The following is a 14,015-nucleotide window of genomic DNA, read 5'->3' as shown; positions in this document are numbered from 1 at the left end:
TGCCTGGGCAGTGAGACCTCATCTCCACAACAAATCAAAAAATCAGCCGGGCGTGGTAGCGCATACCTGTAATTCCGGTTACTCGGAAGGCTGAGGCGGAAGGATTGCCGGAGCCCAGCAGGCGAGGCTGCGGTGGCCGGGAGCAGCCACTGCACTCCAGTCTGGGCAACCGAGAGAGACTCCAACTCAAAAAAAAAACAACAACAACAACAACAAAAAAAACCTTGTAATGATCATACTGGATTCAGATGGAATTGCCCAGGTCCATAGACCTCTGGTGGTTTTAGCAAATCAATGGATCAGAAATACAGCCACAAAAGTCACAAATGCTGAAAGTCACAAAAAGAAAAGGGCTCCGTTTTCCCCCTGACCCTGAGAACTCTGTAGATCATTGCTTCTTCATCTCATTATCTCATCATTATCATAATTATAAAAAGCTACCATTTACTGACCAATTACGATGTGCCAGGCATTGTGCCAAGTTCTTTAGATGAATCTCACTTAATCCTCACAGTAAAGCTATGAAATGTGTTCAAATACTTCTGGAGAGTTGGTGATTTTCAGTGAGAAAAAGAAACGTTTGGTCAAACTAATCTACAATCACCACTTACATTACTAAATGAGCACCTACTAAATAAACCCAGGGGGGAATTTACCACATTTCTAATCAACAGGCTGGCATTCTTGGTTATTTAATAATTGCCCTTCTTTGCACATATCTACTCATGAAGCAACCATTAAAAAGTAGGAAAGTCATCCATCTGGGGACAGAAACAAGCCAAGTTCCTAATCTTTATTCGGGAGGCGGAAGGAATCCTACTCATCTGGTAAAAGTAAGGGGTCACTCTCCAGTCACAGCACAAAATACTGGGACCTCAGGACTGTATCAGAATGCTCAATCTTGACTGCTATCCAGGACTTGCCAAAAGCACAGCTGAAACAGCTGATATTTGAGACAGATATACCTAATCTACAATCTTCTGAGTTATTTATGCTTTCTCTTTACAAAGTGAAATCACCACAAAGCAATTTGCCCAGACCACATGAGCTTAGCTGCCCACAGAAATACTTTCATAAGTTGAGATCTATTATTATATCCTTAGCTCCTATTGAGAATCTATATAAAATATCACCTATAAAGAACATTAGCACAATTTCCACAAAACAGCAATTGACGGCACTTTCCATTACGATCCTCAACATTTCTTATATAAATAGTCCTCTTAGAATTCACAGCCCCCAAAGCATTTCAGCCTATGGATAAAACTGTATGCTTACTTTATCTGACAACAATCACATGCCCCACCCGGTTTCCCTTTGTGCCCTGGTTTCCAGGAAGCTCTGCACTAAATTTAGTGCTCAATTGTAGCCACTCTCACACAATTCAATGAACACATACCTCTTTCCACCTTCAAAAGAGAGTTTTTCCCCCCTTGTTTTGTTGCTTTCTTTACCTCCCCCCAACTATCAAATAGTACAAGGTCATTATTTTTAAAAATGGAATGTATAAAAAGATACAAAGTAGTAAAAGATGAAAAGCAGCAAGAAGGATAATTTCAAATGGTTTTCAACATCTTTTTAAAAATCTAATTCCACTGCCTGGGCCTATACCTGCTATCACCCCAGCCTTGGAAGACGTTGTGCTGCACACATGTGTCTGTGTAGCTGAGTCAGGAGAGAAAGGAGGCACAGAATATCAAGGAAGGAGCTAGAAAGGATCTTTCAAATCCTTTCATGCTTCAAATAAGAAGCCCCGCCCTTCTGGTGCCAGGCTATTCACTGGGTCACAATTACTAGTGGATGGCGTGGTCAAGCGTCAGAAGGCACAAGTCCCCGCTGCATTCCCGCTTCGTTTTTGTTTTTTCAGAACTGGCCAGCCAGACTGGGTCGACCCTTGGTCTGCCTTTGGGAGGTCTGCTGGCCCTCTCTCAACACTCTTGCCCAAATGCCTCAAGCTCCTGCATCCTGAGGGATAGTAATTCTCAAAACTCAGATTCAAGAGGACTCTGTTTAGTGGGTTAGCAGGTACCAGTACAGCTTTCAAAGTCAAGCAGTTTTCCATGTAGCTTCAGGTCCTTGTGTGTGTATCTTCTGTATCACCACAGGAGGAGGGAAGGCTGGCAGCCTGAATTCAGATGTACTTGGATGCCTAGTGATAATCCAATATCTAAGAGGGTGCTAGGACTCTACCTGGAACAGAACACACTCATTCACTAAAAAGGAAGAAAAATGCTCAGAAAGAGACTCAAAGAATATGAAAGAATATGGCGGAACTCTCCAACAATTTAAAGTATAAGGTTCTAAAAGGACAAATGGCCAGGCATTGTGGCTCATGCCTGTAATCCCCAGCACTGTGGGAGGCCAAGGAAGGAGGATCGCTTGAGCCTAGGAGTTCGAGACCAAACTGGGCAACATAGCGAGACCTTATCTCTACAGAAAAATCAAAAAATTAGCTGGACCTGGTGGCGCATGCATGTAGTCCCAGCTACTTGGGAGGCTGAAACAGAAGGGTAGCCTGAGCCCAGGAGGTCGAGACTGCTGTGAGTATGACTGCCTGATCATGCCACTGCACTCTAGCCAGGGCAACAGAGTAAGACCCCAACTCAAAAAAAAAAAAAAAAAAAGAATGCTCAAAGATTTTGAGGAAAATTACATTTTTAGTTATGGAAAATATAGATGAATACAGAGTCAAGTCCAGTAAAGTTGGAAAGATAAGCTGATTTTCAAATATACCACAGTAGGTTGAATTTAAATTATAAATATTAAATGACCCTGATCAGAACCAAAGTGTAGATTCCTAGAGAATGTTTCCTTTCTACTGCTGAGTAAAGTTGGTTGTAAATCACTGAACCACAGAACTTTGAAGTTGGAAAAGACCATAACTTTTATTCAATCCAACCAATGTTTATGAATACTCTTAAAAAACAATCTTCTAAAAAACATGAATCATAGATTATATCCAAACTCAGTCAGCAGAAAATTGTATACAGAGTACATGGAAGAGGAACTGGCTGCTCTAAATAGGTATTCCAGAAAGCACTCTGGGTTGAGTTTTTGCTTTGACGACATAAACTCAAACTCCTAGACTTGCAAAAGGTACTCCTAGAAACTTCCGACCTACAAAAATTTTGAAGTGGTAATTTCTGAAGCAACCTAACATCTATTTCCCAAGAATACTTCCAACCCTGTCTGTCCTGCTCCTTATGGCATAAGGATGAAAACACAAGCAGCATACAATGGCGCTGAATAAAAGAAAAGAAGAAAAGATGGGCAGTTTCCAACATACTCCTTGGCCCAGGCAGGATGTGCCCTGTGAGGGTATCTGGGCACACATGTGCCCCATCTCTTATCAGCTACACCCCTTTCTGGGGCAGTGGAGAACCTAAGAGAAGTAACAGGCACAGCCTGTGTCCTCAAGAGGATCACAACCCCTCTGGGTAGAGGCATTAGATGACCTGGTATGATGAGGTGTAGAGCACAGGGGACCAAAGGGTTAAAGAAGGGTTCATGGAAATGGAATTCTTGAGCTGAGCCTTCACTGATGCATAGGAACTGGAATGGCAGAGAGGAGCACTCCACAGCTGCAGATACTAATATCATGCCCTGATAATACCTGCATTGCATTATTTTTTCAAAATAATGCCTAGGAAAATGTATACCCATGTTTTCTTTGCCATTGAAGAAAACATTTTTTCCTTCTTTCTTTCTTTCTTTTTTTTTTTTAAGGTGGAGTCTCACTCCATGTCCCAGGTTGGAGTGCAGTGATACAATCACAGCTCACTGCAGCCTTGACCTCCTGGGCTCAGGCGATCCTTCCACCTCAGCCTCTCAAGTAGCTGGGATGACAGGCATGTACCACCATGCCCAGATAATTTTTTTATTTTTGATAGAGATGAGGGCTCGCGTTGGTAGAGATGTTGCCTAGGCCAGTCTCGAATTCCTGGGCTCAAGCCATCTTCTCGCCTCAGCCTTCCAAAGTGCTAGGATTATGGGTGTGAGCTATTGCACCTGGCCTGAAGAAAACATCTTTGCAAAAATAAAGACATCAAAATCTAACTCTTAATCAAATGGTACAATGCTCACCATTTCATGCACCCCAAGATGTGGCCTCTTATACAAGAATATATGCCAATAACACAGTCATTATTGTACATGTGCAAATGGGATGGGAGAGTGGGGAAAGTGTGTGGTGAACAGAAAGGCTCAGAGCAGCTGCAGACTAAACATTATTCCCCTCCATATAATACAGTCAAAACATATTTTATACATGAACTTCAATACTGAGAAAAACTGTAGGTTGTACATACTATCACCCCCAAATACTCGGCATTAGAGGAATGGTATTTTGCCTTAATGTCTTTTCCCCTTGTCCCCATTACGAGTATGTAACTAGTAGCTATTCACATCTGTTGTGTCTATTTTGAATGACCTTAGAGTGTGAAGCCAGGGAGAGGAGGACTCACATGAGGAATGGTCTGAGAGAGCAGCATAAGCGGGTGTCCTGAGGACATGCAGTGAGGAGAGCTCTGGTCCTGAGGAGGCTCTCTTCCTAGAGAGCGTGGTTGGCTCTCCCATCTCCAAAGCAGGAAGAGAAGACTGGCTCAATGCAGAGGTGGCAGCCACTTGAGTGTGCACAGTCACTTCTCCCGAGAGCCCCGTCCTCCTCTCCGGTGAGCCCTGGGATGTTCCACTCTTCGCTTGAAAAGAAGCAGTTCTTCCTTCGGACCCTGAGCCACTGGATGGCAAGGGAAGACTTTCCAAGGCTGAAAGCAGATAGCAACAATTAAAATTCCAACAGCAGACTTCAAAATGTCCTCATATGCTTTTAGGGGCTCAACTCTGACTTTTACAAAATACGTGGACATAAGAAGAAATTAGGAGAAATAATTTTTTTCATTCCATAAAAAATGAACTCCTGAGAGATCACAAGTCAACACAAAGACCATCTTTAGATCTCATCAAGACTTTGCATTTTTTGATAACGTTATCAGAAAAGGGGCACAATGGAGTTAAGTATCAGATAATATGGAATCAGAGATCAGCATCTGATCATTATGACCCATCACCCACATTCCACAAAGTTGGTCCCAGAATTTACTTGAATCCAATATAAACAAATTCCTAGTATCTAGATGACCAATAAAACCAGGCCATATCATATGCAGAGTTTCTGAACCCCATAGCCGTCATTCATGAATAGAATATAAAATGCTTTGATATATATTCTTTTTTTTTTTTTTTGAGTTGGAGTCTCACTCTGTCGCCCAGACTAGAGTGCAGTGGCCGCTCCTGCCCACCGCAGCCTAGACCGGCTGGGTTCCGGCGAACTTTCCACCTCAGCCTTCCAAGTAGCCGGAATTACAGGCATGCGCTACCATGCCTGGCTGATTTTTTTATTTATTGTAGAGATGAAGTCTCGCTGCCCAGGTGGGTCTCGAACCCGTGGGCTCAGGCAATCCACTCACCTCAGCCTCCCATAGGCGTGGGATTACAGGCTAAGCCACCGAGCCCAGCTGACATATATTCTTTATGGAATTTAGTTTCCCCAACCAGATCTCCTGTCACTAGGACATGAAACTATAGAGTCATCTTCAATGGTTTCATCCTCTACTTTCAGGTCATCACCACGTCCTATCAATTTTCCTTGGTGACATCTCTTTCCAATCCCTTCCTCTTTGTTCCTATGGCCACCAGGTCATATCTCAGCACCTAGTGTCTGGATCTCTATGTCCGCCAAAAGGGTCTCCCTAACCTCCATCCTCCCATTCCCATGCCAGACATCTTGTACCTGCCTGTCAGGCAAATCCTCCCTCAATTCACTATAGTCATGTCACTTCCTTGTTTAAAAGTCTTCAACAACTCTCCCCACTACATCAAATCTAAACTGCCTGTTGTTCAAAGTCCTCCATGACTGTCCCTAAACTCATCTACACTGTTCTCCCTGCTCCTCCTCTGCTCTGTGGGCAACTTACGCCCTTGCCAAGGGAGGCTGCTGGCCTTGCCTCCCCACAAAGAGGCCACACCTGTCTTTTTCTCCTCTGAACCTCCACTCCCATTGTCCAGGCATTCCAATACTCAGCTGGCCCTGCCATCTCACTCAGACCCCAGCTCTGAAACCTGTTAACTGTTTTGACTTACACATGGTGGGTTAATTGACTTCTCTGAGCTTCAGTTTCCAAATGCCTAAACTGAGAATAACATGACCTCATCATGGGCTAAGAGAATTGACATGGTGGTATGTAGTAGGTACCTAATCAATACTGGTTTCTTTATGTTCTCTTCCTCAGTCAAATCGTAACCATTAAACCCCAGCACCTTCTTGAAATTCTTTGCTAAAGACAGCAAACCACCAAGCTGTGCAGACTGGAACAAGGACAACCATCTGAGCCACAACACAAACAAACCTAAGCTTGGCTTTCTTTACCAGCTATGCACCCCATGAGACTCAGTGCTGCTGAGATCATAGTGTGTAGCAGGATCTCCAGAGGAAGGACAAGATTTGGATTCCAACTGGACATGGATTGTAGATGCTACAGGATCGGCCAGGCTGCTTGGCAAATCTGCAGCCTTGACTAGTCTGTATTTACACCATGCCAACAGTGGGGCCTAAGTCACAGGTCTTACCCACCTCTGCCCAGGACTGGATGGCCACAATGGCTCAGAAGAGGGACAAGGTGACAGTCATTGTGTTTTACAGGACTAGATATGCCTGAATGAAATGAGCATCATCAGCACAAACTCACCTAAGGTGCTGCTCTGGGAATTCAGAGCTGTTGCTATCTCAAGTGAGTGTCCAACGGGGGAAATGGTGAAGTTAGTTCTACTTGAAGAATCATTCCTTCCTCCAGCATCTGCTGTTTCTGTTAGTAGAGTGCAGTTTTCTGGAGCATTTGAAGAAGCATGGCTTTTTCCAGAGGTCTCAACCATCACACCCTCTTTGGAGGCCATTGTTGAAAAGTCCTCTTGACTCTGATGGAAGGTGATGTTTTCTTTGTGGGGTTCAGTGTTACTTTCTAGCCAATGGCTCTCTTTAGCAGCTGAAATAAGAAGAAAATGCATCAGTGAGAGCTTGCTGGCTTCTGAAAACAGAAGCAAACCTTCAAAAAAGACACCAGGATATATCAAGAGAGTGAATGCAAGTAAAATAATTTCACCTTCCTTTTCCCCCCATATTATTCTTTTAATCCAGTGGAAGAAATTATGAAGCAAAGTACAACATAGGGTTAAATTGTATAGTGCAGCGGGGCACAGTGGCATGCATCTGTAACCCTAGTTACTTAGGAAGTTAAGGTGAGAAGATCGCTTGAGCCCAGGAATTTGACACCAGCCCGGACAACATAGTGAGACCCTGTCTCAAAAAAAATTTTATAGTGCATGGAATAAATGATTAAAGTTGACAGTGATCAACATAGGGCTCAGTGAAGAGCACTTGAACCCCTGGCACCTGGGCAGGCTCAGAAAGGGGCAGGAGGAGGAAGGTCAGGTGGTAGCAGAGGGAAGGAAGCCCCTCATACATGCCAAGGTTATGAACTGTGCCTTCTAGGGTGGTAGAGAGAAAAAAGCTGGCAGTCCTTCATCCAGACACCTACTTTTGCAGGTAGGAGGCAAGACATGCACAATTCTGATAAAACTTGTGAAGGATATGGCAATATTACTAAAATTTTTGTAATGTGAATAGATTTGAGGCAGTAATTTCTTCTTCTCTGAATTTATCTGAAGGAAATATTCAAGAATGTGGATAAAGATTTAGCTACATAAATGTTCATTGCAGCACTGTTTACAATAGCAGAAGGAAGGAAAGAAGGAAGGGAGGGAGGAAGGGAGAGAGGAAGGGAGGGAAAGGGAGAGTGAGGGAAGGAGGGAAAGGAAGGATGGGAGGGAGGGAGAAAGGGAAGGAAGGAAGGAAAGAAGGAAAAAAGGAAGAAGGAAGGAAGTAGGGAAGGAAGGACCTAAAAACCCTACAATAGGATATCAATTAAATCAGTTGGAGTATACAGGAATCATATGAAAAGACATTGAGTAGTCATTAAAATGATGGTATAAGATAAATATTTTCTATAGGCATTATTGAATTAAAACAGTAGGCTTCAAAACAGAGTTTAGATTTAATAATAACAATAGCACGTTAGATGTAGTGCTGTACATCTGTAGTCCTAGCTATTCCAGTTCAAGTTCAGCCTGGGCAACGTAGCAAGACCCTGTTACTAAAATTTTTTTAATTATAAAAATAATAGCAGGGCTTGGTGGCTCAGCCTCTAATCCCGCGCCTTGGGAGGCTGAGGTGAGTGGATTGCCTGAGCCCGCGGATTCGAGACCCGCCTCGGCAACTTGGTGAGACCTCATCTCAACAATAAATCAAAAAATTAGTCGGGTGTGGTAGCGCGCACCTGTAGTTCCAGCTACTTGGAAGGCTCAGGCGGAAGGATCGCCGGAGCCCCAGCAGGTCGAGGCTGCGGTGGCCGGGAGCGGCCACTGCACTCCAGTCTGGGCGACAGAGTGAGACTCCAACTCAAAAAAAACAAAAGATGAAACAAAAACAAAATAATAATAATAATACAAACAGGTATGTGTGTCCATGTAAGGACCTGACAGGTATTTATTTAATCCCATTTGGGATTGATATTTCTCTTTCCGCTTAGGACTGGGGGTTGTGGGCACTACTGAGAAACCTCCATGGGAATAAACGAAATGCCTTCTATTTATATAACTCAGGCAAAATGGCAAACCATCTGACAAGTAGAGGCTGCAGGCAGAACCTGTAGTTTGTATCTGAATATCTCACACACACACACACACACAGAACAAGTCATCTTTTAGATCTGTGCTACGTAAGAGATAGCATGTCACAAACACAATCCACACATGTAACTTTAAATTTTCCAGAAGCCACATTTCTTTAAGCTACTAGATATTTTATTTGTTTGTTTTTGGGGGAACATAAAATTTCTTTATTTGAAAGAAAGGTTCAAATAAAATAACTTAGGTGGATGTTTTGGTACAACTCATAGGAAAGGTAAAGGAAACCCCAACATGCACGCATGCCCTGCCTTGGTGACCAGAGAAATCACCCTGTGGCTGAGGGGAAGTTATCCCAAAGTTTAGCTGTCATTATCACTGTAGGAACCACATTTTAAAAATAAAACATGAAATTAATGTTAATAAATATTTTACTACATTCAACATATTCAAAATAGTATCCTTCTAACATGTAACTAATACAAAAACATTCTTTTTTTGGTATTAAACCTTTGAGATCCAGCGATTATTTCACTAGCCACATTTCAAGAGAGCTCCATAAGCACACATAACTAACTAGTGGCTGCCTTTCTAGGCCGTGCGATTCTAGGTCGATGGTTCTGAACATTTTCCCCCACTCTGGTCCACTCCTACCAGAAGCCATGGCTTACTTATTTGGGATTAGGGGCAGGTGGTGACTATAAAAAAACCTACCATAAGAGATTTTGACAAACTTTCCTAAGGGAATCACTTCCTCCTCAAATGCCTTGAAAAGAACTCTTTTTATGCTTCCTATCCTGCTTCCTGTAGGTGATAATTAACAGAGGCTTCCTAGAGCGGGAGGGAAGTTGCCGGGCATATCTGGGCTCCTCTGGGGCCCAACTCCAGGCAGGCAAGGTCCACTCAGCTAGAAATGGGATATGGAAGGGTGCTTCCAGGGCCAACCACAAGACCCATAAGTTCAACTTGAGACCCTGAGGCGACAGACAGCAGTGACCTATAGGGCAGTTCCCTTTGTTCTATCTCTCTGAGCTGCAAAGGCAAGCTGGCCTCCCGGGAGGAGGTGAAGGGTTTGAGGTTGCTTTCTCTATCCAATTGGTTAACTGAGCACACTAAAAGAAGTTATCAGTTCTTCTAAAGTGATTGTGGGAGGCAGAAAGGACTCAAAACTCATGCCCTAAAGCTGGTAAGCCATGAGCACAGGGAAGGTAACTTGGCTCTATGACAGCCTGAAGACAAGTGCTAGACTCAGTCATTGGTGAGTATGACCCGGGCCTTTGAAGAAGCAGCTACGTCCCCTTCTTCAAGGAATAGGAATGGAAGTCCTAGACCCTAATCAGCTCAAGGAGTCTCACTATAGTCTCCAAGAGGGAAAGAATGGCCACCTGCAGACAGGACAGGGCTCACACTGAACCATGCCCTCTCCCTGGAGGGCTGACCAAAGACATCAGAAAGAAAAAATGCACACTGTAAACAAAATGAAAAGGCAGACAATAGTCCTGCAGTATCCTCAATAACCCTGCCACTATAAACAACTAAAAATGCTGAATAAAATATTTTTTCAGAAATTTCTAAGTGCATTGCTGAGCTGGCAAGTAAGTAAATAATCAAATCTTCTGAAGCCAAAAATGAACCATTAGCAGGTATTCAGGGAGGTGAGCTAAGAGTGAAGCTGGCAGCTGCCCTGGGGGACCCTGTTCAACATGTGTGACCTTGAACTTCCATTCTGATGGCCAGAAGATAGGAGATAAAATTCTCAAGTAGGGAGTCTGAAAGGAAACTACTGTGTAAAGCTGAGTTATGCCTTAGGTGCAAGACAAATAGAAATGAGCCTGCCCTGCAAAAGGAGACAGCAAAGAAACCTGGCCCTTCAATCTTGGTTTCAGGCGAAAGAAAAAATAAATCTCACCGCCTCGACCTGCTGGGCTCAGGTGATCTTCTTTTTCAGCCTTCCAAGTAGCTGGAACCACAGGCTTGTGCCACCACGTCCTGCTAAATTTTGTATTTATTGTAAAGACAAGGTCTCACCAGACTGCCCAGGCTGGTCTCTAGCCCCTGAATTCAGGCAATCCTCTCGCCTCTGCCTCTTAAAGTGCTGGGATTATAGGTGTGAAACACTGTGCTCAGACATTACAGGTACTTTCAGAAAATGTTTGTAAGAATATAATTGTCACAGTCTTTCTAATGAAAAATCTAGTAATCCATTGCAAAAGCCTTAAAAGAACAGGCATATATTTTGACCCAAGAATTCAATTTCTGGAAATTAGCACTAAGGAAATTATTAAGGAATTGCGCAGTTTTAGGTATAAGGAAGTTTATCATTTATCACAGTATTGTTTATAATTATGAAAACTGGAAACAACCTAAAGTTCTACAATAGCTAATTAACTTAATTATAAGACATTTTAAAGGACTAACCGAAACACGTGATTGATCCAGTTTAAGTTATGCATTATGTTCACCCTATGCTGTTAAGTGCAAACGTAAGTTATAAAATAGTATATATCATGTGATCTCATGTGATTAAAAATAGATCTATAACAAATGTGTCTCCTAAGGAAAAGAACAAAAATGATTGGTATCGTCATAAAAGGAGCCCAGGTCTGGGGACCTGTAGAAAGCACTTTGTAATGGACTTTTTTTTTTTTCTGGTCCCCAGACTGTTCCCTAAGGTAAGTAAAGTCTATAGACCTTAAATATAAAGTTGACTCCTGAAACTTGCTAAGTATGAAGTGTGTAGATTGGAGCTCTAGTAACACTTCTGGAACATAACATAGAATATAAGCATGTGAATGGCTTCTGACTGCATAGTTGAAGGACTAATGAGTTTCCTTGCACCTGGGCTGCTTGGCCCTTGACCACCTTCGGCAACAGTTGTGGCCATAGCCAGTGGCCTGATCAAAGGGAGGTGCTGATGACCATCTCTCTAGAGCAGCTAGCACAAGATACACTTTTGGTCAGTGCTGCCACTGCTGGGCCCTGCTGACCTTGGAGACCTGCCTTCTTGTGGTTGACCTCCACCTTCTTCTCTTTAGTCAATGGGTATCAGTCGCCTGGATTGGTGAGAAACTGTTACCTTTGGTGTCCCTCTTTACCTAGGGATCTTTCTTTTCTTCCCCCTAGGAACACAGAAGGCAGCACTTAAAAGTTGTTTGTTTTACCCATACCTTGTAGATCTGTTTTCTCTATGTAAAGATCCTTTCATCTAGAAGAACATTAACTCCATGCCTGGATCTAGAAATTCAGTTCTTGATAAGAGAGGTTATGGGTAATGTACAGACGATCTGGGTTAGACTTCTGGCTCTACCATTTACATGCCCTATGATCTTAGGCGAGCTACTCAATTTCTCTGTGCCTTGGCTTCCCCGTCTATAACATGGGGATGATGGCCAGGCTCGGTGGCTCAGCCTGTAAGCCCGCGCCTTGGGAGGCCGAGGTGAGTGGATTGCCTGAGCCTGCAGGTTCGAGACCCGCCTGGGCAACTTGCGAGACTTCATCTCTACAGTAAATCAAAAAACTAGCCGGGCGTGGTAGCGTGTGCCTGTAGTTCCAGCTACTTGGAAGGCTGAGGCAGAAGGATCACCAGAGCCCAGCAGATAGAGGCTGCGATGGCCAGGAGCATGCCACTGCACTCCAGTCTGGGCAACAGAGTGAGACTCCAACTCAAAAAAAAAAAAAAAAATGGAGATGATACCAGTATGTAACACACTGTGTTGTTGTATAGATTAAATAAAGTATAAGCATGCAAGAATTTAGAACCATGACCTAATACACAGTGAGTGTATATATGTTCTAGCTATTAAAGGGATTTATAGTTATCAACTTTTAACAAATAGATTTGGAGATGACCTTGGCAGGCACTGCAATCCATCATGACTGAGTCTCCTAATCCTTTTTCAAGCAGCGGATCAGAGCTGATACCAGAGCTGGTCCAGGCTCCCAAACCCTCTTGGAAGCTAGGAATTCACCCTCATATAAAGACTGAGGCTAGTTAAGAGGCTGCTGGGGCAGCTTGAGCCTTCCTGAATTCTGCTCCATGACACCCCTCTTAGGTGATACAAGAACTTAGGGGCACAGGGTGAGACCTGGGACTACCTCCAACATGGCTAGTCCCTGATGTCACTGGTCCAGGGCCCCAAGAGAACAATACCCCACTGCCTCCTGTGGAACTCTGAGTGCCCCTCTATTTCTTATATTGCCTATGAACTCTTCCTCAGAAAAGGGATTAACAAATCACACTGGCTGGGGTTTGTTAACAAATCACACAGTCCCCCCAGCCCACCCCTACTGCCATTTGAGGTCTTGTTTGATTGTGGACAGCACTCCATGTCGAATCTCAGGGAGAACAATGGGTTAAATGCTCATAGATTTATTGATGTCCAAGGCTTTTCTGAAGCCCTAAGTTATTTAGGGTCACTGTGGATGAATGTTTATCGTGGTGTGGGTCCCTATTCAGTGCCTGTGTAAACCCTGAGAGAGTATTTCAGAGTCAACCACTTTTCTGTTGAGTCCTAAAGAGCACTCGCAGGAACCTACCACACGCAGGGGAGAGTACTGCAGAACCTGCTCTCACACCTAGTGGAGATGAGAAATGGCCCTGGAGAAATGAAAAGGAGAAGGGATGCTCCAAGATGGGCCAGGTGGAGAGTAAGGAGAAGAGGCAGTGCCCAACCAGAATCCTCTGGGGCCAGAGTGGGCACCCTGGAGCCTCAGCAGAGGCTGGTGCTCCTCACCCCACCCAGGCCAGCTCCCCAGATGACCAGAGATGATTATCCAAACCCAGCCATGTGCCATGGCAACTAAGCCGCATCAGCCATCCTCACACTGCAGATTCAATATCCTGTTTCTCAGGTATCTTTTGAGCTGGAAACATCATCCTTCCCTCTGCACTTAGCTCCGTGTCAGGTCCTATGTCAGGTCCTAACTTTCGTTTGCACCATGAATGGAGATTCAATTAACAAGAGAGTTTTATTGCTTTGCCTATTTTTCCCCCTAGTTGACAACTTCCACTTCTGTAGTGTCTTAATGTTTCAAAACATCTGTTTGTGAACCAGCATCATCAGGGATGCTAGCACAGCCCAAGAATAGGATTTCCTAATTAGCAGCTGTTACAGAGTCAACTCCTTGCCCCCCCCATCCCCCTGCCAGGGATCTGGGGCTTTTCAATCTGCATTGTTTCTGAGCAGTGGAGTGGGAGTGTACAGGGAGTGTGCCCTGTCATCCAAGGAGGCAATTTCCTCCTGGAAGTCCCTCCCCACCCCCACACCTCACCGTCAATC

At 43.9% G+C, this 14,015-nt stretch overlaps 1 protein-coding gene across 1 annotated transcript in view; it reads right to left on the bottom strand.

Moving 5' to 3' along the window:
* Positions 1 to 14,015, bottom strand: part of HEG1 (heart development protein with EGF like domains 1) — a 96,582-nt gene that overhangs the window by 55,954 nt on the left and 26,613 nt on the right. Inside the window, exons 2-3 of the mRNA XM_021706353.1 lie at positions 6,744 to 7,037; positions 4,464 to 4,763 (exon numbers count right to left, since the gene is read on the bottom strand). Of these exons, the coding sequence (XP_021562028.1) occupies positions 4,464 to 4,763; positions 6,744 to 7,037 (594 nt within the window). The remainder of the gene's footprint in view (positions 1 to 4,463; positions 4,764 to 6,743; positions 7,038 to 14,015) is intronic.

This window comes from Carlito syrichta, unplaced genomic scaffold (genome assembly GCF_000164805.1).
Source record: "Carlito syrichta isolate Samal-C Ts95f unplaced genomic scaffold, Tarsius_syrichta-2.0.1 Scaffold315477, whole genome shotgun sequence".
Lineage (NCBI taxonomy): Eukaryota > Metazoa > Chordata > Mammalia > Primates > Tarsiidae > Carlito > Carlito syrichta.
This window is presented reverse-complemented; position numbering and strand designations above follow the sequence as displayed.